The 24,101-nt window shown below is 42.2% G+C and overlaps 1 protein-coding gene across 1 annotated transcript in view; it reads left to right on the top strand.

Annotated features, from left to right (window-relative positions):
- Window positions 1-24,101, top strand: part of STPG2 (sperm tail PG-rich repeat containing 2) — a 290,626-nt gene that overhangs the window by 26,480 nt on the left and 240,045 nt on the right. The window contains exons 6-7 of the mRNA XM_066632982.1: window positions 2,369-2,481; window positions 5,691-5,802. Of these exons, the coding sequence (XP_066489079.1) occupies window positions 2,369-2,481; window positions 5,691-5,802 (225 nt within the window). The remainder of the gene's footprint in view (window positions 1-2,368; window positions 2,482-5,690; window positions 5,803-24,101) is intronic.

Here is a 24,101-nt window from a genome sequence, read left to right as displayed (position 1 = left end):
TAGCTTTTCATCCCATATTTCTGAGGTATTCAATCTGTGCGTCCTGCTTCCCTAGTGAGGCGTGGCTAGCCTCCAGGGGTGTCACCAGGCATCTCGGGGAGAGAGGCTGCGCTGCTCTGCTTAGCTGCATGTGCTGCCTGCTGACTTGCTGCTTTTCTGCAGCTGTGGTGGATGGGGCAGCGTGAGGCTGGGAGGGCGTGTGGAACATGGTGGGGGGAGGTGGGAGAGAAGGCTGACTGGGCAGGCAGAGGTGCCGCATCTCATCATGGAGCTCTCTCCATGTGCAACCTTGTCCCAAGGACTACATTTCCCAGTGTGCTGCTTGTCCTGGGCATCCTGGGATTGGTCAAGGCTGCTTGGGAAGGAAGGAACCAGCCTGCTCCTAGTGGGGGGGGGGTGTCCAAATGCCCCAGCCTGCATCCCTCCATCTTGCCTGGGGGGGGAACAGAGGGGTGTGTGTGTGTGTGTGTGTGTGTGTGTGTGAGAGAGAGAGAGAGAGAGAGAGAGAGAGTGAGCAGCCCCCATCTACTTTGGGGTGAGTTGTAATCTTGCTGGGTGTGGCTGCAATCCTGTCCACACTTTCCTGGGAGTAAGCCCCATTGACTCAAATGGGGCTTATTTCTGAGTAGACCTGCGTAGGCTTGGGGTCTGTGTCAGCTTAACCCAGGATCCTCACCTTTCTCTTTTTCCTCTACCTTCAAAAAAGAAAAAAAAACCCACTCTTTATGGCTTTGTCTCCAAAAATTGATTAAAAATAAAAAAAATCTCCATTCCTTTTCAGCCATCCCTTTTTCCTCCTGCCTCCTTTTGGGGGGGGGGGTACTCTGTTGGCTGCTATTGTAAGACAAAAGGCACAATCCTAGCTAGGTCTACTCAGAAGTAAGTCCTAGTGTGTTCAATGGGACTTACTCCCAGAAAAGTGGGGTTAGGATTCCAGCCAAACAGTCTCTAGGTCTCAGTTTGCATCTGTTTGCAATTAGCAGATACACACAAAACAAAGTCTTCCCCTCCCATAGCAAATTCATCACTTCCCCCCTCCCTTTCCAAAACCCTCCAGGTGTGCTACTAACAAACTCAGGGCAGAATCCTAACCAGGTCTACTCAGGAGCAAGTCCTATTTTGTTCAGTGGGGCTTACTCTCAGGTAAGTGTGGTTAGGATTGCAGCCTCAGAGTGCTGGCAGCCTTGTTTCTAGTGTATAATTATAACACCTTCATCCCCATTTTGGGGGTAACTGAGGTGAGGTGTTGTAATGGGGAGCCGTGGCCAATGGCCACAAGGATCAGCCAGAAAAGTTCGAGAACCACTGCCGTATTTCATCTTATGCTTCACAAGGTTCATAGTACAGTACAGCCTTTTTTTAATGTCGTAACATTTTTTTCAGGATTCAGAACTGTTGTTATTTAATTTGTCTTTTTAATTCTTTTTAGAACTCATTGAATATTAACATTTTTCCATACTTTGATGTAAATCTTCAATAGGTCTGAATTGAGCACTCAGTCATGATCAACTTTAAGTGGTTAAACAGAGGTTGTGTGACCAGGATATACTGTGCAATCTCCATGTAGTGAGTAAGATGCAGTTGTGACATACCAACATGACTATGTGCTGCATTCAAGTGATTTGTGATGGAAAAATGCATGATAAAGCAGTCATCTAAATGTTGTGAACTGTCTTATCTAATCTTCTATAAAATATACTGAAGTGTTAAATGATAGGACATGTGCATGACTGCTGTAGAAACAAAGCATGTGCTGTAGACATATGGACATAGTACATATAATGAATAAATGATATGACAAGCCACATTCCTATGAAGAAACTTTAAGCATATACCTTCTAAATGTTGGAAATTCAAAGGGAAGGGATCTAATACTCCTCATTCTAAAGGGTCTGTTGAATACAAATGTACCCACTATATGAGTGGTTATTTAAATTACAGCAAACTAGATAGTATTAACATTTGCATTCAGTGATTTATCTGTAATTGTTGATGGAGAGCTTTGTACAATGACTGTACTTTTATTACATCTGTGACCTCAGTTCAGTTGTGATTGGCTTCTGCATAGATAGCTTCCTAAACGAAAAAGAATGAAACCTCCATAATTCAGCAGGTTCTGAATTTTTGAAGAATTCTTGAATTTCGTGTAGGTGTGTTTGCTTGTAAGAGCTGCAAAATACAATTGACAGAAATTAAGCATTGGCAGAAATTTACATATATCTGAATGATGCAATATTGTGATCAAACCAGTGTGGTATAGTAGATAGTGTTGAATGTGGATCAGGGAGGCTAGGGTTCAAATGCCTCCTAAGCTTGCATATGGGCATATGAATTGTAAGCTAATGACTGCTTATCACTTTTCTTTCAGGGTCTCTATGCTACCACAAAATATCAAGGAGTGCATTTTGGCAATTTGACAGAAAAGCGGCATGAATTTAAGGCACGTGAAGGTCCTGGACCTGCAGACTATGATGTAACTGGGTATGTATTCATTCCATCTTTGCTTTGAACTAATGTTCTCATCAGTCACCCATTCTAGATTGTTGGTCATCTCCACCTGATAACCATTCTGGTAAATAACTGTAGGCATGTGTTATGCAAATACATGGTTCATATATGATGCTTTGATAAATTGAGATAATATATCAATGAGTCTAATTCATATAAACAAAGACCTGTATATATTCAAAGACCTGTCACTCTTCCTACTGTTGTCATGTTTTATGTTCCTCAACTGAATCCTCGTATTGAAAACGGTTTAAGGATTATCCTGTGGTAGAACCTCATTGAAATTAAATCCTACCATTTGCATATGTTCAGAGGTATATTGTTTAAATATTGTCACACTTTCTAAAGCCATGTCCTGGGAGTTAATTGAAAAGTGGTTCCTTTTAGGATTGAGCTCTGCCTTAAGACCAAGCCTTTGACTCCTTAATGTGATCTCGCCTTGGTGCAGTTCTACCCCTAGGAACTCAAATTAAGTAATAAAGCTGATGGTAAGGCAGTCATAGAACATGCCATGAAAATAAGTATTAATTTATGTATATCTTAGTTGTATTGTTGTTGGATATTTGTTGTAGACCACCCTGGTGGCCCCCTTCAGGGTTTGAAGGCTAGGATAAAAAAAATTATGCATAAATGAGTAAATACAAAGCAATACAAAGAGGGAAAAGAATGAATCCAGGGGAGACCTTGGTAAGGCAAGCAAAACATGTTGCGATGTGTTAAAATATGTATTTTCTGTATTAATAAAGGGTGCATAGAACATAAGAGCCCTGCTAGGTCAGGCCCAGGACCCATCTAGTTCAGCTTCCTGTATCTCATAGCAGCCTACAAGATGCTTCGGAGAGCACACAAGACCATAAGATACTTGCATCTTGCTGACACTCTTGCATTTGGCATTCTGTTTACCCTTGCACTTCCCAATGAAGACACTAGACTGCACTTGGGTTTAACTTGGCCACTTTATTAAACACAAGTGACCAATTTTTAAAGCATGAAACATGCTGAACACCTTTCCTTCCTCTTCAGTCTGGGGTTTTCACAAATATGTGTAATAAAGGGATGGGGATAGGGGGCTGCACCCTACCCCATGTCTGCCTCCTATCTAGGGAAGCCTGGAAGCAAGGAAGGTGGAAAAAGCAATTTTCAAAGAAGCATGGTATTCCCTTCTCACAGTTCTTACCCTATGAATAGCGCTGAGTGTCTTGCATCTCCTGTTACATCATTTCCTCTGTAACTTTAAGGTCTGGATGCTTTTTCAAAGCAAAGCTTGAAAATTTCTACATTAAGCCAAAGAGCAAACTCAGCCAAAAAACTAAACCAAAAAGTCAACCATGGTAATGGTTTTGCAGAGGGAAAATGATTTCTAAACAAAATCAGAAAACTTCTTTAGCAGTGACTTTTGCAAGTTTGGAAAATTTCTATGTTGTATTCAAAAATGTGTTGTGATTTGTGTTTGCATGTGCTTTTCAGAAATTTTACAAGCTGACTTGGGGTTATGTGAAAGGCAGGATATGTTGATTTAATAAATGAAAACAAAAAATGTTGTTGGTACTTTTAAGGACTGGCAAATTTATTGTAGCATAAGCTTTTGCGGACTGTAGTCCACTTCATTAGTTGCATATGAAGTGCATTGCAGTCCATGAAACTTTATGCTACAGTAAATGCAGTCTTTAAGGTGCTAAAAGACTTGTTTGCTTTTACTACAACAGACGAACATAGTTACCTATCTGAATGTGTTCTGAGCAGGAAGTTGCTACAGAAATAACAAGGAAGTGAATATGATTTTCAAGCAAATGTAGGCTTATCCTTTTCTTTATCTCTTGGCACCTTTCAGTGTAAAGTTTAAGTCCTTAATAAAACAAGTCCGGCAGTATGCATAGACATACCCCTCCAGGTTTCACGTAAAAACATTTTAAAATAAATACACACATTATAAAGATGAGGTTCTGCTAGCACTGAGGAACAAACTACAGTTGAGGGTGACAGATTGATGTCTTAAAATGCAGAACTGCATAAAGTAACAAGTAGGGTGCAATTTAAAGGAGCAAACAGGTAGAGAGAATGCTGAACCCACCCTAGCCTGTCTCTATCGTCCTGTAGTCACTCCCCCAGCTACTTTTTTGTTTGGGGTGAATAGCTGGGGAATAGCCATGAATGAGGAAATGGTCAGCTACCCATTTGCCTCTTCAGCATTCTAAATCACATCCTCATGGTATTACCATTTCAAAGGACAAGCTGCATGAAACTTAAAGCCCATGCTTGCTGAATTGGTGATGCAGTTAATAATGGAAATCACAGGGATTTTAGAGACTAATACCTAGAAGGAACTATGAACAGATTAGCAAATGGTATAGCAGAGTGGTTATAATTAAATTAATTTTCTTTAGCTTTATTTGGATTTACCTTATTCAGCTATCTGAGCATCTCTTGCAATGTAATCCTTTTTGAGCATACTGTACAGAAGGAAATCCAGAGTTTGGAACCCTGCATTCTACACTTAGAGATTATAAATTTTTGAGACTTTCCCCTCCAAATCCTACGTTGTGTAATATGAAGAAATCTCTGTGCATGACGAAAGCCTTAAAATGCTTTGAATACTGAGAAATGTTACCGTTATCTCACATAGGGCGCAATCCTAACCTACTTTCCAGCACCGACATAAGGACAATGCAGCTCTGAGGGAAGGGAACAAACATTCCCTTGCTTTGAGGAGGCCTCCGTGATTGACACCCAACTGCAGGATGCAGCACATGTCCCGCTGCAACAGCTATGCCAGTGCTGGAAGGTTGGTTAGGATCCGGGCCATAGTTGCAGTATTTGATTGGTAGCTAAACTTTATATTTCTGGACTCAACTTGAGGCATTATTTTCTTTATGTAACAGAGACATGACTTCCTGGACGGCCAATGCTTCCATTGTTGTTTTACTACAGTTCACCTTTGACAAGAACATTTTCATATGACAAGGATGCATGCCGCCTTTTGTGTGGACTCCATAGGTTCAAAGTTTAGCACTATGTAAGTTTAGGCCCTCCTGTTGGTGAGCAGTGTAACGTCTATGTTATTGCGAAGAGCAGCTGTATCTAATATATTTGAAGGAGGTATGTGTGGGAAAGCTTTCACTGTGCATATTTAGATACTCATGCATTTAACAGACAACTCATAAATCTTTTCAAACTTTCCAAAGGGAAAGGGCAGTGCATTATGAAAATGTCTACATGAGAAGGGAAGAGCAGAGAAAATATGACTCCTATATTCCACGGTATCCTGAAGCGGTAGTATTGCAGGAAGAAAAGAAGGTAATTCATTGTAGCAATAGTACTTTGTAGTGCTTAAACATACATTTGTGTGGGACTGAAACTGTGGGATTTGAAACACTTCGTAGTTAATGTCCCTGAATTTAGATCTGAAAAGAGATTTAATCCAGTTGCTAGCACTGTACTGTATGGGACCCCTGTGAGAACCAATGAGATAAAAGATTAAACTTTTTTTTTTTTTTGCAAATTATGAGTGCTCTGTGATTCCTATTGCAACATGACAACATGTCTAACTTCTGGAAAATGAATGAAACTGAAGAACCATATTTCTTCCAAATAAACGGGGGTGGGGTGGGGTAATGCACAATGCTTTCCATTCCTTCTTGTCGAATAGATAGCAAATATAATTTTAAATGAGAAGTTAAGTCCTTTTGGTCTGGTGAATCCTTTTGTTCTTGGATAGCACCCATTTTGGTTTTTCCAGAATAAAATTTTTTGTGAACCACTCACCATGGTCTTGCTGTGAAGATATTTTAATATTTCATGAGCACTAAGTTTGTTTCATAATTGCAGATCTCCAGTATGTCAGTCATACTTCATGTACCTTTCAACCCACAGTTGGACTTGCTATCCATTAATTTTTGTTGGCTTTTACCACTGTAATATGTTTTATTAAAACAATGATTGTAGGCTCACAATCTAAAATTGATATAATAGCAGAAGGGGAGGAATGAGGAAACAAGAGATAAACTGGATAAGGAGAATCTTAATAGAAGGAGGCTTAATGGCTTTTTTGCTAATGTTAGTGGTGACTGTGGCTGTTTCTACCAAATGGCCCTTCCCAGATGCATAGGTGAAAAGAGTGGTATCGGAATTTACCCTTCAGGTGGCATCAGGGTTTAGCCACTGCTGACTGTGACTCCCCTCTCTTTTGCCCCTGCTGTGGGTGTTTCTGGCCAGTCTTGCAAAAGGTGAGTGCCTTGCTACAGAGGGCAAATCTCTTAGCTGGGCTCAAATCTGTCTTATCTGGCTCCCAACCTGCACCTTTGTGCAGTGAGCCACCAGCACTCTGCTTTGCCTGAGTGCTGTTGAGGATCCCCTTGTGACTGGTCCCAGTCTCTCCCCTGGCAAAATGGCTCCTTTCAGCTAGCAGATGCTCCCATAGGAACTCAAATGCTTTCAGTGGAAGGGCTTGTGTGATAGTTTCATATCGCTGACCTCTTCTAGGGGAGTTACCTTTCTACTTGTGTCCTGCTCTTCTCCAAAAGGTATTCCTTGGATAAATGTATATAGGTGGGATAAGGAGATTTGAATGCTGGATTCAAGGATCCATGTTATGCATTGAAAACTTCCTCATTCTCTCTTGCACCCCAAAACTTGAGGTGCAAGGATGGAAGCTGCAGTGCACTTGCCAGGCCTCCATTCAACATGACCCTCTCCTTCTTCCCAGCAGATCTTACAGACCCACATTTGGCCCTTCAAATTTTTGGAGAGAGTTTGAATGGACGCCTGGCATTGAATGAATTCATTCATTGAATGGAATGAATTTTTGGTCATGTTGAATGGACGCCTGGCAAGTGCACTGCAGCTCAAATTTTGGGGTGCAAGAGAGAATGAGGAAGTTTTCAATGCATAACATGGATGAAGACAAGATGGTGGGTCAGGAACCATGCGTTCCACATGTTTCAGTTTTCCAAGATTTTCTTTGTGCTGGGGAGAAGAAGTTCCAGGACCCCTTCCCGGGCATGTCTAAATGCATATCGGTGGTGCAAGTGCTGGCATGTGTGCTGGGTTGCCTTTCTCAGGGCATCACACCTGTTCTTGTAACTACTGTAGTGGTTGTGAAGGCTTTTCTGTATTTTTTTTTTTTTTGCCGTTTGGTTTGGTATCTCCAGGTTATTTATGAACAAGTTGAAAAGCACTGGTCCCAGGCACACTGCTTTTCACCTTTCTCCATTGTGAAAACCACCCACTGACACTCACTCTGTTTCCTGGACCTCAACCAATTCTTAATCCATAAGAGGACCTGCCCTCTAATTTCCTGACTGTGCAGTTTTCTCAGCAGCCTTTGGTGAGGGACTGTGTCAAATGCCTTCTGAAAACTCAGTTATATAATAACCACAAGTTCTCCTGTGTCCACATGCCTGTCGACCTTTTCAATGAATTCTAAAAGGTTTGTGAGGCAAGACTTACCCTTACAGAAGCCATGCTGCCTGCCTGCCTGTCTCTCTCTCAGCAAGGCTTGTTCTTCTATGTGTTTTAAGATTTTATCCTTAATGAGGCTTTCTACCATCTTACCTGGAACAGACGTTAGGCTGACCGGCCTATAGTTTCCCAGGTCCCCTCTCCTTCCTTTTTTAAAGATTGGTGTGACATTAGCTATCCTTCAATCCAGGCACTGTGGCTGTTTTAAGTGACAAGTTACAAATTATAGTTAAAAGATCAGCAACTTCAGAGATTAGCCCATATCCTTCAGCTTCTCAGAAATGTAGTGGAATTGTTGCACATTTCTGTAATTTTTGGCATGACCCTCCTGAATTGCCTCTTCCTGACAAAGGTCAATGGAGGCTTTCAATCCGTCCTCATTCCATGAAGGGTTCCTTGGGTGGCACAGAAGTACACTGCTGCTGAGAGGAGTAGCTTGAGCTGCGGGAATATCACTTCCCGCCATCATGACTGAACACAATCTAAAGGTTCTCACAGGTACAGTTCAATGCTCTCCACTCATGCCTTTCTGTCCTACTCGCCACAAAAATAGCTGCCCATTAAAGCTGAAAACCTAGAGAGGAGGAGCTCTGGCGAAGTGTTCCCCTGGAAGACAGTCTAGGATGCTGCCTACTTTATATCAGGCTCACAGATATAAAGAACTACATGGATTTTGCAACCATATGTTCAAAGACCCACATAGAAGACCCTTGGATGTGAAAAAGATTGGAAAGCGATACTTAGATACTTCATGGCAAAAAACGGATGGATGGATGGATAAGGAAAGCTGCATGGGTTTTGCATCTAAATTTATGTGCTTGTTCCATGGGAAATGCCCATTTTCACCTGGGTTTCTGCATGTTTGGTTTGGGCTTCGGTTAGCCCATCTGTTCTAGTCCTCTAAGGTGTTGGCCTGTTATTGCTCTTAGCTTGGTGCCTTGAATACTTGCTGTGATCCTATAGCAGAACCAACGATGTATGTTTGATAGGGGAATTGCATTCTAGAGGGAATTGATTGGGGCTGATTTCATCATGCTTGGGAGTGTGTGATAGACTCTAAGGGTATTTTTGATAAATATTTATTTCAGAATTCTGAATATGTTGCTGAATTGTGGTTGCCAGAAATGATGAGTGTTTTGTAGTTGCTCTTTTAGCATAGAATTGGGCTGCATATTAGAATTGGATGTTTACAATTAGAGGGGGGTGAAACATTAAGTACTCTAGGCTCTGCAGCATGCTGTGTAAGCAGCCCCCTCCCACTCCAGGCAGTGACGGCAATGTGCAGGTGCTTGCTGAACCGCAAGGCATCTCTTGCATGGAGCTGTTGCTGCCCAGAATGGCTTTGACAGTGAGTGGGAGGGGCTGCTTACACGGTGTGTTGCGACGCGTGCAATACTTACCATTATCCCTGTCTAGCGATACTACTGGATATTTAGAAAATAAATTTGTTTATTTTTAGAGGGAATGTGTATTCTTCTTTTTACTCTGGCAGCATATAATTATGTTTTTACATTGTCTATAAGTATATAAACGGCATCGAAAAGTTCATTGTATGAAACTGGCACATGCATTCAATTTGGGGAGAATTTCTTGCAGGAACTAGAATTATTTTGTATGCCTCAGAACCAGTAATAGAAACATTTGTTTTTAAACTGAGAACGATGACAGGAAAGAACAAAAGTGTCAGAGTGAAAGAACTGCTGAAGTAAGACTGATGATTGTCTGTGGTACTCATCTTAGCTTTTCAAGCTTAACCCTTTTGTTCATCAATCAGTCAAAAGTGGCAGGTAGTGACCATTAGGAGGATTCATTAGTACCCTGCAGCATGTTTGTTCAGGGTTACCCACATCTGTCTTCATTAGAAGTTTGCTAGTTGCCAGTAATGAACAGATGGGTCATTATTGCCTACGTTGCCCTTTGGGTGTACCTGGAGGACAGGCAAAGTCATCCTGAGCAGGACACACAGTGTTACCTCACAGAGAGCAAGCAGGTTATTTTGAATAACATTATTACAGAAAGTATGATTTTGTTGTTCTTCTATTACATCCATGTCCTTGGGGCTTGCAGCTTGTGAAAATGAAATTGCAGCTACCAGAAAGTGTGAAATCATTTTACTACTTTAATGAACCTTTTGGCATAACTGCACGTCAGTTGATGGTATTTCTCATATTAGAATAGGTTTTTTTTGAGAGTCAGCTGTTTTCACCAAGTTGCAAGTATTTAATTAAGTTATCCAAGCTCTTCAAGATTGGATTATTGTAATGCGCACTGCGTGGGACTGCCCGTGAAGATTATTCAAAAAACTTGAGTAGGTACAAAATGGGGCAACCAGGTTGGTAACTGGAACCAAGGGTTGGGCTCATGTTACACCCTTGCCATATCATCAGCATTGTTGGGGGGCGGGGGGGGGCGTTAAAAGTGCCTTTACATTTAAAGCTCTATGTGTAGAGGTTGTAATTATAAGTTTGGCTCACTAGCTGCACCTCTCTCTGTCCTTACTGTTTATTCCATCCCTTTGTCATGTGCAGAAGAAGCAAGGATTTTTCTCGCATATGCTACAATATTGAACAGAAAAAAGTAGGAGTCCCACCTGCCTTTTGTTTTCTTTTAACCTTCCCCAAATGGCAGCCCAACAATTCTCCTTTCTCCCAAGCTCTCTAGCAAGCACAAAAGGAATAGAGGGATAAGTGCCTGCTCTTTCTTACTCAAATATTTCACAAACATTTCAGTTCAAGTGAGGGGGAAAATCCTCACCTTTTTTCCAAACACTCCAAGCTTGTTGCAGGGGGAGGCATGGTCTTCTCTATTGCAGGCTACTTTAGTCAAAAACAGACGGGGAGGGGGGAAGGAAGGGCCTGTATTTTTCATACTTTCTCTTCTAGCAAACAAAAAACGATAAACAATGGGAAAATGCATACTGTGTGTCTTTCTTGCTAGGGGGCTAAGAGTCACTTCCCTGCAGGTGAGTTGGCAGGTGGAATTGTTGATACTAGCCTATATGACTTTAGGGCCCAGGTACTTAAAGAGTTGTCTCTCCTTATATGAATCTGTCTGTTTTTGGGATCATTTGGAGATATCTCCCTGCATGTGTTATCCTTCATGGAAACTTGGTGTGTTAACACATATGGTGCTTTCTCTGTTGTAGAGCCCATCCTTTGGAACTCCTTACTGGAAGAGTTTCTTTGAACCATCTCTTTGGCTATTTTTGGTTGCAATGTTAGAAACCGTTCTGTTCAGGTGGTCATTTGGTGTGACTAAGTTGTGTCACCCTGGAGTGCCTTTCTGTTGTTAAAGCTGGCTGTTAATTTTTTTTTTTGTAAATTTCTGTTTTTAATTGCTTACTATTTTATTGTAACTCTATTATGATTGTGAGTTGACTTGAGTCCCTACCAATAGGAGAGAAAGCATAAAAATTATTTTTATTAACAAAAATGAATGTTCCAAGCATAGTCTCTTCATTCTTATGGAAAAGCTCTTATGGTTCTTTTCCCAAATATGAGAATTTTTGATAATCTCATGACTAAGTGGAGTTAGCACCACTCTTTCAGAAATTTCCAAAGGAGAAAAATACAGCTTTAAAAAGCTTGTTTCACTCCTTAATGAAGTTGTACAGCTGAATGCAGGAATGGATTTTCTAAATGTACCTGTTAAAGTTATGGTGACATTTAGAGCCATTGCTGGCATTTGCAACTTTATACCAAATGCCATCTTACGTTACATTGTCAGCTGAGAACATGACGATTGAGTAGTTTGAAATGGCAATAGATGAGAAAACATAAAAGCTCTGAATACCCGTAACTGGTTATAATGTCAAAATCACACCTGACCGGTCTGCATTTACTACTCTGTCTTTACTGGAGTTCAGCTAAGAAAAAGCTTTTCTTTACATAAATAATGCTTAAAATTTTACATTTGCATGAGCAATATGATATACTAGCTAACAATAGAGTACAGTAATTTTAAACTAGACATTTGAAGAAAACATTGGAGGCTTTGAGAAAGTGAGTGACTTGCTTTCTGCAGAAATAAAACTGGTACTGTACACTAACAGAATCATTTTTCCTATAAATGCAAACAGTTTGTGTAGCTTTAGCTTTCAGTTGTATATCGCTTATTAGTTGTTGATTATGCACTCATGGCCTTTCAGTCTGGCAAATTTGATAGCTACCACCCTCCTAGGTATTTTCAGTGTTAACAACCCCAGATTATTCAGGAGCATGACTATTCCTTGCATTGGTGGGGCATCCAGGCAAAGATCAGTTTCTGCAGGTAAACCTAGTTCATTTCCCCAACCAGTTGTGAAGATCTTTGGGAGGTTGTGGGAATATTGCTGTATTTCAGCCTGACTTGCCTCCAGGGGCCAGTCAAATCTAACAACCCCACGTATATCACTGTGAGCTCTTTGGAGAAATGCAGGGGTGGGGAGTACACCTGACATAACTCGGATACTATTTCATAGTTTACAGGTTATGGGTCGTAAAGTATAGCATCAGATATACTGATATTTGAAGCCTGATGTTTTAAAACCTGGAAGCATTTGCTGGGCAATTTTTTTTACCTCTGAAATGTATCGAATTCCCTACAACTGAGGTATTCAATCTGTGCATCCTGGCTACTTAGGGAGGTGTGGCTAGCTGCCAGGAGGCATCTCCAGGAGAGAGGTGGCCTTAGCTGCAGGACCTACTTAGTAGAAGTAGAGTAGAGTAGCTTCGATGCTCTGCTCAGCTGCACCTGCTGCCTCCCTACTTGCTGCTTTTCTGCAGCTGTGAATGATGTGGGTGGGGCAGTGTGAGGCTGGGAGGGCATGTGAAAAATGGTGGGAGAGAAGGCTGGCTGGGCAGTGGCAGAGGTGCTGCCTCTCATCAGCACAGGGTGTGCTCCTGGCAGGCTTCAAACTGGGAGGGAAGAGTAAGTTCAGGCAGTGCAAGGCTTTCCTCTGTTTGGAAAGGAGGGAGCCCAGCCTGCGCTTAGTGTCCAAATGCCCCAGCCTACATTCCTCTGTCTTGCCTGGGGGGAACAGGGGTGGCATCTGCATGTTGGGGTGTATGTGTGTGAGCATCCCCCATCTACTCTGGGGTGAGTTGTAATCTTCCTCTGTGAGGCTGCAATCCTTTCCATACTTTCCTGGGAGTAAGCCCCATTGACTAAATGGGGCTTACTTCTGAGTTGACTTACATAGGCTTGGGGTCTGTGTCAGGTTAACCAAGGATCTTCACCTTTCTCTTTTTCCTCCCCCTTCAAAAAAGAGAAAAAACCACTCTTTGTCTTTGTCTCCAAAAATTGGTTAAAAAAAAATACCCATTCCTTTTCAGCCACCCCCCTTTTTCCTCCTTCCTCCTGGGGGGGGGGTACTTCCCATGTTGTTGTTGTTGTTGTTGTTGTTATACCAGTATTTATATACCGCTTTTCAACAAAACGTTCCCAAAGTGGTTTACAGAAAAAATCAAGTAACTAATGGCTCCCTGTCCCAAAAGGGCTCACAATCTAAAAAGATGCAACACCAGCAGACAGTCACTAGAAAAGACACTGCTGGGGGGAGGTGGGCCAGTTACTCTCCCCCTGTTAAATAAAAGAGGAGCACCCACTTGAAAAAGTGCCTCTTACCCAGTTAGCAGGGGTTAACTGTTGTTGGCTGCTAAATGTTGGCTGCTATTGTAAGACAAAAGGCACAATCCTAGCTAGGTCTACTTAGAAGCAAGTCCTATTTTGTTCAATGGGGCTTACTCTCAGGTAAGTGTGGTTAGGATTGCAGCCTCAGAGTGCTGGCAGCTGTTTTTTTGTTTCTAGTGTATAATTATAACACCTTCATCCCCATTTTGGGGGTAACTGAGGTGAGGTGTTGTAATGGGGAGCAGTGGCTAATGGCCACAAGGATCAGGGGAGCCGTGGGTCAGAAAAGTTCGAGAACCACTGTCCTACAAGCTTAAACTCTGTCTTTGCAATTCTTTGTCTACATCAGTTTTCCAACAGCATAAAACAGGTAGTGGATATCGTTGACGTGTTGATGAGATAACTTTTATAAGATACATTTAATAGTTTGGAATGATATTCCTCCTCCTGCTTTTCAATGGTGTTATCCATGTTAAACAGACAAAGAAAAAATTAATTCTGTTCCCTCAGGGAAGACTCTGGAAAGGTGACATGCAAGTATTATGTGGTTCCTCCCTGCATGGATTTATAGTAACTTTGTTTAATGCTGAGACTCAAGTTTGATCTTGCTTGCATCTTTAACATCTTATGATCAAAGCGCATAAAGATCAAATAGAATCAATACAATCGTCTGTGTTGATTTCTAGGTGAACACTGACAAACCAAGCAACAACTTCAGTGTGATACAAAGATGGAAAATGTTGAATACATGTGCCTAACACTGAAGGCAACATACCTTTTCTATAGTATTCTTTTGAAGGAGAGTTAGGCAACAGTAGTTAGTTGGCAGGAGAAACAGTTGTATGTTATGGCCCAGTTCTATGGTCTTGTAGCGCTGGTGGAACGAGTGTTCCACTGGCATGTGCTGTTGCAAAAGCACTGAACAGCACTTTGCAATAGCGTAAAGGCCAGAAGTGACACCCATCTAATCACCTAAGTTTGGCGCAGAGACAGGGGGAGGGGTGGTACAGGGTGGGGGAAGAAGGTGATGGGGTGGGTGGATCAGGCTGGGATTGGCAGTGCCAGCGTGTGCTGTATCCTCTCCCCCTTCCCAGGCCTGATCTGCTGACATGGATCAACTCGGACCTGCATCAGCAACATTGCTGGCAAAGTCCCAAGTTTATTTACTTCATTTATATCCTGCTTTTTCTCTGAGGATCACCCAAAGCAGCTTACAAACATAAAAACTACTTTTAAAACAAGGACAGCCCAATGCTAACCCGCACTGGATCAAGCAGGCTGGCTGGCCTGCCCGTATCCAATGTGGGGTTGGGGCTGAAAGCAGCTCAGCTGTGGCAGGGAGAATTTATTCCCCTTACCCCTGGTAAAGCTTCAGTAGTCCCAATGGTGTTACTTGGATCTGCACCACCTCAAGAGGTGGCGCAAATCCAAGAAGCTTGGAGCTGCTCTGGGCTCCTTGGCTCACAAGTGCCGGATCCTGGCCCTGCTCCCCTACCCACCCTCCCCCCTGCCCTGGAACTCCTCCTTCCACTTGCACCCCACTGACGCCTGCGTTGGCCTGACTCAGCCAGTGCGTGCTTACCTTTCCGCCAGCCCGACAGGGCTTGGACCAGTATTCAGACGCCAGCACACATCCATGTGCCAGCCTCCCTGCTTTCCTGGTGGCTTGAAAGTGCTTATATGCCAGTGCAATAAGGGTCTTGTGCCAGCCCATATGCCAGTTGGTTTTGCACCCTTATATATAGGCGTGCCCCCGTTACAGCGGGGAATCCATTCCATGGCCTCCCTGTGAGTACGGAAGCTGCAGATATGGGGGACATTAGAAAGATAGAAGCCCCCGCATAGCCATTAATATTGCTAAAAAACGTACTGGGGCAAAGATTTCTTGCTTAAACTGGTCAGTATAAGCATTTAAATGGATAGTGCTACAGCACAGGCTGCTGAAAGCCTGACTGCTGGTTGAAACTAGCTCTAATGCTAAATAGAAAGTGATTAACTACTGCTTCCTGCTTAGGATTAGTCCATCAACATTAGTGGGCAAACTCCCTCCAGAATGTTCTTAGAATCAGTCTAGATTCATATTTTAGATTCTAGGATATTTTATTAATAGTTTAATAGTTAATAGTTTAGATTCTATGAATATTAATAGTTTAGAATCTATAAACAATAGTGCCTGCTTATCCTGTCTTTACTCTGTAAATTATGACCTAAACCAGGGCTTCTCAAACTAGGGCGTTGCAGCGCCCCAGCCTGCGGGCCCTGCACTCTGCCCTATTAAGGGGCAGGAGGAGGCAGCGACACGATCCCCAGGAAGGTGCGGGGAGCCCTGCATGACCCTCCCCAGAGTTCCCCATGTCTTAGAAAGTGATGGCGGAGTGATCATGCTCCACTTCCAGTTTGTGATTCCGAACTGGAGGCAAGGTGCGATTGCTCTGCTTTCACTTTCTGAAGGTTGGGGAGCCCTGCAGATGGTCGCGCAGGGATTCCCGCACCCCCGGAAGGCTGCAGCAGGGACTGGTAAGTGCATGCCAGTCCCTGTACCCCCTTTCGCAGCGCAATCCTGCGGTTTGCGTTGCTGCCTTCCCCCCCACCCCCACTACCTTCCCCACTCCCCTGCAATGACTTACTGTGGTCCTCAAACTCCCTGTGAGTTTGAGAATCGCTGGCCTAAACAAAGACTCTTCAGCAACAAGTCTTCTTTTTTTGTTTTAAATGCCAGGTACAAGCAATAAAAGTTAGGTACACTTTTCCATATTTTGTTAATAGATGACCATGTCCTGGAGAGTCTATATTCTGGATGTCTGACAAGAAGGTAAATATCTCTTGGTATCTGAATAGTCTTAATCCATTTTGTAAAGAATACAATTACCATGATTGTCAGAAATAATGCACTCTGGAATGAATAAAGCATTCACTTGTGAAGTTGCAGATACAGCAAATTAATAGGACAATAAAAGTACATGGTTAATATTTCACAGTGGAGGTGATTGTTAAATAAATCACTAGTCCTAGCCACATAAAAAGTAACATTAATTGTTTGTCTTGTAGAAGGTGGAGCACTTGGTTTTTATTACTGTCTTGTATTGTTATTTCAGTTGATTAAAATATATTTCGTTGTTATAAATGATAAAGGAAACAAGCAAAAGTTACTTGCTTTCATGGTACAGAAAATATGAACATGCTCTGTCAGTACTTGATGGACTCAGATAATATTTTTTTGTGTGAAGGATAGTGGGTGCTTAAAAATATGTGCATATGAATCTGTCTTATACTGATCTTTGGTCCATCCATTTGACTTTGGTCTACTTTGAATGGCAGAAGATTTTCAAGATCTCAGCAGAGGTCCTTCATAGTACTTTTACTTAAGATATTTCAGCTGGAGATGCCAAAGACTGAACATGGGTCCTTCAGAAAATATGTGCTCTACTACTAAGTTATGTCTGCTTCAGTCATATTGAGTGTTTTATTTTTAGGGTTTGTTTTTTTTAATTGGGAAAATGTCCTATAGGGAATCAATGGAAAGGTGGTTGTCTGGCCTCTAACCACACAAGTCTCAATTTACAATTGATCACTTTTCCAGATTTCAAGTTTTTTACTGTGTTTGCGTCTATTTAGCCAACAGGATGCCGCCCTAACCATGAAGTGCTGTGTGGACAAAACCTGCTAGCCATTTTGAGATCATTTGGGGAGTGCATTGGGGATGATGCATTTCTTTCCTCTGCTGCAGTTGACCTGGAGCATTTGGTAATATTCAGAACAGGTGGTTTAAGCAAATTCTGCCCAACATTGCATATGCGCAAAAGGAATCAAAGGTGGGCTGGGCAGAAATTGGTTAAAGTTGAAATCTGAATTTGGGGAGACACTTAAATACAACAGCAGTGAATGAAATTGACAGCAGAGTCATAGATAAGATATAGTATACTACGAAGATACATTCCAAACCAATATGAGAGCTGTAAGGTTGTTATAGCAGAATACAGGTTGAGTCTCATTATTCATGAGGGTTCTGTTCCCAGAACTCAAGTGGTTGGCAAAAATCGCATTAAAGCAAATCCATTAAAAAAAATGTCCAGTGGAGGGGATATTTTTCAAATACTACTGTTTTCTTGAATTTCTGTAGAATAATGCTCAACATGAATGACTTCCTGAAGATAAAAATATATTGGGAACATTCCTCAACTGAGAGAGGACAAGAAGCTTTTTAAATTATTACTAAATAGCAAAAAATAAACATAAAAAATGTAAACATAAAAAGATGCAACTGCTGAGTTGAATGCTTCAATTTTTTATCTAATTAAAATGACTGTTGGTCAGGCACAATGTTTGCTCCTCCTAGAGACTCATCATTGTTGTTGCATGACAGTTTTCTCTTGCCTAATTAAAGGTTTTTTTTCCCATCAAGACATGCTTTCAGATCTTTCTGTTTCAGGCCTCTTGCAATTACCTCATTCATAACTGGTCATGTAAAGCTTATATAAACATAGTCACATAAGAAGTCTATAATAATGCAATGTGTGAGTTCTGTTTTTGATTTTGAGCTTGATTCCATTAATCCATTTCTTGGGATTACATTTTCTCTGGAATATAGCTCAGAGTAGTGTTGCACCCAGCGTTCCATCTGCTGCGTCCAATCCTGGATGACCTCGCCTGTGGCAGACTTCAGAGGGGCAATTTTCTTCTGCGTTGGACCTAGGGCCTGCTTGATACCATCATACATCCCCTTGATGTTGCTCGTGTCAGCTGCTATCTGTATCTGGGAGCAGAGCTGGAGCCAGTAGTCGTTAGCACATCTCCTGGCAATCTGCTGGACTTTGCTGCAAGCAGCTCGGAGGACCTGCAGGTTGCGCTCACTGGGACAGGCCTTGTATGCTGTCCATACAAAGGTCCAAAGTCCAGCTGAAATGTCTGCGTGACTTCCTCTTTGCCGATGATGCAGCTGTCACTACCCACTCTGCCAAAGATCTCCAGCAGCTCATGGATCGTTTTAGCAAGGCCTGCCAAGATTTTGGACTGATGATCAGCCTTAAGAAAACACAGGTCATGGTTCAGGATGTGGACTCACCTCCCTGCATTACAATGCACATGAACTGGAGGTTGTCCATGACTTTGTGTACCTTGGCTCAACGATCTCCGACACTCTTTCTCTCGATACCGAGCTAAACAAGCTAAACAAGTGGTAAAGCAGCTACCACGTTTTCCAGACTCACAAAGAGAGTCTGGTCCAACAAGAAGCTGACAGAAAATACCAAGATCCAGGTCTACAGAGCTTGCATCCTGAGTACACTTCTGTACTGCAGCGAGTCATGGACTCTTCGCTCACAACAGGAGAGGAAACTGAATGCTTTCCACATGCGCTGCCTCCGACACATTCTCGGCATCACCTGGCAGGACAAAGTTTCTAACAACACAGTCCTGGAACGTGCTGGAATCCCTAGCATGTATGCACTGCTGAAACAGAGATGCCTGCGTTGGCTCGGTCATGTTGTGAGAATGAATGATGGCCGGATCCCAAAGGATCTCCTCTATGGAGAACTTGTGCAAGGAAAGCGCCCTACAGGTAGACCACAGCTGCGATACAAGGACATCTGCAAGAGGGATCTGAAGGCCTTAAGAGTGGACCTCAACAAGTGGGAAACCCTGGCATCTGAGCGGTCTGCTTGGAGGCAGGCTGTGCAGCATGGCCTTTCCCAGTTTCTCTGGGAAACACTTAGCCAACAGTCTGAGGCTAAGAGGCAAAGAAGGAAGGCCCATTGCCAGGGAGACAGACCAGGGACAGACTGCACTTGCTCCCGTTGTGGAAGGGATTGTTACTCCCGAATTGGCCTTTTCAGTCACACTAGATGCTGTTCCAGAACCACCTTTCAGAGCGTGATACCATAGTCTTTCGAGACTGAAGGTTGCCAACATATTTCTTGGGATATACATATTCCATTTGTGTTATTGAATATCTACATTTTTCACATTCTAAACAAGGTTCTAAAACCCTTGTCAGTGACTAACTTTATGGAGTGGGGGCACTTTGAGGATTTGGTTAAAGGTGGTGTGCCAGAGCAACTCTCTCAGGTTCTGGTGTGAATTTCAGCAAGTTGCTGTTGCCATAACACTGCTCCATTAATGCTCCTTACCTATGGGTTGATAGCCACGTGACCAAGTTGTGGTTTAAAGTCTTAATATAAGGATAACATAATTTGTATTGTCTTGCTGGATCAGGTCAGTCTAGCTCAGTGTTTCTCAACCAGTGGTATGGGTATCATCAGTACTTGAGGTGGTGTCTGGTGGTACTTGCAGGACCCCTGCCACCAAGTAGCAAGATCAAAAACGCAATGCAACAAACAGTGGTAGGAGGCTCAACTTGGTGGGTAGAGCTCCAAAGCATGCTTTTCTGTGCTTGTAAAAGCCCTTCCATCCATCCTGAGCCTCTTACAGGTGTTTGTTGTGTTGCATCTGGCCTCCTGACCCAGAAGTAACTGGTGATGATTTTATCACCAGTTACTTCCGGTGGTACTTCAAATACGTGGACCATATGAAGTGGTACAGCAGAAGACAAACTTTGAGAACACTGGTGTTGCTTGAGCAGTAAGCAGTACCTTTAACCTGGGAAGCTCACAAGCAGGTGACAGCCATCTGCTGTGATTTGACCAGCTAGTATACCTCTGATTATGAGTTGGTATGGTTAAGAGCCATATGATAGTCATATCTATCTATCTTCATGGTCTTAGTGCAGTCAGTGTAATGGATATCTATGTATGTGCAGAACCATCAGTGGGGACTTGTAGAGCTTTGTTGAGTGTTCCGCCCCTGCTCTGGAGTGGGTAGTTTCGCTATGCATGGTTGCATGCCTCAGGCATGGGAAGAACACCCAATTTCTCAGTTTCCTTTTGTTCACTGTTAAGGCAACATTGTTTTGGAATACTCTTTGTCAGAGATTCCCTCAGACAACAATTAACCTCAATTTCAGTCTTTATTGTATATAATAGTTTAGTAGTAGTTAAACAAAGATTAAAAATATTGTATATTTCTTACATAATATAGTTGGTTGGTTAGTGAGCCCACTCTGCTGGGTGGTAAGCAGGACCCTTAATGCCACTTCTGTGGTGTCAAACTCTCTTCAGTGAATGAGGATGAATCCTATCTTTTTTGCTTGACTGCAGCTCATAAAGTGAATTTAGGCATCCAGGGTATAGAATTCTCCAAGCGGATCAGGAAAAAAATTAAGATCTTTTGCTGAAATAGCTATCTGGACATTGGCCCTCACTTTTACGAAGTGAAACTGCCTGTACTGCCAATCATCACACCTGCTCTACCACCACCATCACCAACGTTTGATCAGCATTGAAAGGCTAGTCATAAGGTGCATGGCACATGCCATAGCTCCTATGCTGGGTGGACAGGCAAGTGTTAGTGATGGTTCTCCTAAGAATAGGACAAAGCACTGTGAGAAGGCCATGACGACAGTGTTGACTGCTTTAGTAACAATCCCACTGACATTTACATTTTCCTTGGACTTGAGGGAGATAGTCATGGGTTACCAGATGAGGGACAGACCTTCACAGCTGATACTGGCAACAAAACACTCTTTTTGGTTTTATTTCCTGGATCAGATGATCTAGTGCAGCGGTTCTCAAACTGGTGGGTTGTGACCATCAGTTTGCATTTGCAATTAGGAAGTCCATTGTGCTCACCTCTTTCAACATTCTAAGCATTGGGGAGCCCTGTGGAGGGCTGCGTGGGGCTCCCCACACCTCCTGCAATGTCCTGCAACCATCCGTAAGTAAAAGCACCACCTTTCCACCCCATCAGCGACACAATCCTGGGGATCACGTAGCTGCCCTCACTCCCTCCCCTGCAAAACCTTACCCTGGGAGTAAAACTCCCAGGAAGTTTGAGAACCACTGGTCTAGTGCTTCCCATCTTTGAGGGAGAGATTGTGAAGACATCTAGATAATCTTCTTCCCCATCACTCCATAGATCTTGAGTCCCAAGATGTTATGATGTAGAATCCAAAGGACATATTGCAGACCTGATGCCTCACTGTGTCAGTGGTTACATAGTAGCCTAATAGTCTCTTGTACATCAGGTTGAGATGCAAGCCCAAAATACTCTGAGTACCCCAGTCTCCATGGCTACCTCATCATCATAGGCACTTACTGTGGGCAGGCCTAACTTGCTAAATCTTGGTTTCATTTGCCATAGCCACCTAGCACCTTAGACCCAAAGGAACCACCATTAGCCATAGTGTCTATGGACAGGAAGTCTAAGCTGGAGCCAACTTAACAGATCCAGTTTAAAGGGACCTGTTGGATTCTATTCACTGTGGTACTTATCTCCTGGAACTAAATGATCAGACTAATAAGTCCATTGCTACAAAATTTCAGAATTTGCTAGAATTAGCCACTGCAACAGATCCTGTAACTGTTGGAGTATATGGCATTTAGGCCTTGGGTGCTGAAACTGATCCCCATTCCAGCTCATGTCCTACAATCATTTTCATGATCAACCACCTTGATCAATCTTTTTGAGGGTGTAGCTTCCCCCATGGGCACACTATCCAAGGTCATAAAAATTAATACATTGATGTGGGAATGGGGAGCATTCAAATATTAACAGGGTCCAGCCCACACAAACAGAGAGAGGCCCACATAAACCTAACTTGAGCTATTAGCCAACTTCAAGGCTCTAAGATCGTTCTTACAATTTCTGAGGAACTGGGTCCTTCCAGGCAATAAAATCAATGTACTGCCTCATTATATAAGGTGACATAATGTTGAGGAGCCTCTGCAACCTCTCTTGCATGATTTGGAACTGGTGCATACAACATCAGATCATCCTGATGGTAGTCTGTCTTTCTGGGAAGCCCAATAACTTGACAGATCACTCAGAACAGCTAGAGACTGGATCATTGTCTGTGAATGGGAACTTGATATTGAAGCCTTCCTCTCTGTAGTTCATTGGGGTTGTAGTGTTGCAAATATGTTTCCTACTAAACACAACACCAAGTGTGGCCTGTTCTATAGCCAAAGCCAGATGCTTTCTCCAATCCATGGGGGATGCTTTTTGGCTGCCATTAAAAAGGGCCCTATTCTATGTGTTCTCCGCTACTCACTTACTGGCAAAGTGATAATCAGGATACAAGAGTTCAACAGCAACTACATCCTGATAACACTGTAGTGGCCGAGGCAGCTCGTTTGCTCCAAGAAACTAGAGTCACTAGAAGCAAATGTAGTCCATCCTTTTTGTTCTTCCCAACAAGCAAATAAGTTCTGCTCCTCTTTTGTAGCAAAGCACTGGCATCTTTTTTGGGCTAAATTATATTTCTAAAGTGGGTATATATATTTTTAAGCCACTCTTATGGTTATAAGCTTCTAATCAAGATTGACTTTCCTGGATGTATCTTTTTTGTTTTCTTTTAACTAACTGTCTGATTTTTGAGAGAGCCCTCTTTAAAGTTAAATAGAACTGCTGTGGACTTCCTGAGCCAATCTCTATTCCCTTGGGTAGCGTTCTGGTCACCAAACAAACAGTTAAGTGCCTTTCTGAAGACAGCAAATGGCAGTGTTAAGGGAATGTTATCAGTAGGTTTTGAAATGGGTTTAAATGGGAGGAAAATGGATGGCATAACAGTGAAAGGTTAATAGTAATCACCTTACATTCGTGAATACCGAGAGACTTCTTAAGAAATATAAAATATTTATCTGCTGATGGGATTTTCAGTAGGTGAGATCTTAGAATTAATCTTACTTTGATGCTAATTTCTTCATGAATATTTATAACTTCCTTAGTACATTCTGCAGTTACTTGAGGGCTGTACGTATGTTGGTAGTGGAATTCTTTCTATATTAAAAAATTCCCTATCCAGAATGGCCGTTGAGACACCAAAGCAGATGCGTAAACTGCATGCTTTATCTGATAAAGTATCACTTTATCATAGTGATACTAGCAAACATCTGGCATAAGAAGCTTAATCTATTTCTTCCCCATGCAGTACTATGCTATTCATATCCAATTTTTGAACTTAAGGGAACTAGTATGGCTGAAGTCAGAACAGTATACTGATACATAAGCATCCCATTATCTAATTTGCCAGCATAAGCTCAGGCAATTGATGCAACATTATCCCAGGAAAATACAACCTGACCCTTATTTATTTTTGCTATAAATAATTTATAATCCAAATATGGCATATGAGGCTTACTGCCCCTTATGTATTAGAGCTTGATTTCCAATTTATTTTTCAGTCTCTAACTACATAGCGTACTCCATACCATTGTTCAGCTGATTTAAATCTTTTTAAATTTAATTAGCTCTGTTTTGTCCATATGAAGTGGGTTGATTTCCTTTATTAAAAGTCAGGATGTATTTGAGCCATGAGTTAACTAAAATTTATGTTGCAATTATGTAACTTAGTGCTGCCAATACAAAGTCGTTGCTATATTGTAAGATGGAGGGTATGTATTAAGCACTAGCCAATCAAGCACTAGAAATTGGTCACCAAAATTACTCCCTGCATCTGTGGGTTCCTCATGAAT

This window comes from Tiliqua scincoides, chromosome 6, assembly GCF_035046505.1.
Source record: "Tiliqua scincoides isolate rTilSci1 chromosome 6, rTilSci1.hap2, whole genome shotgun sequence".
Taxonomy (NCBI): Eukaryota; Metazoa; Chordata; class Lepidosauria; order Squamata; family Scincidae; genus Tiliqua; species Tiliqua scincoides.
This window is presented reverse-complemented; position numbering and strand designations above follow the sequence as displayed.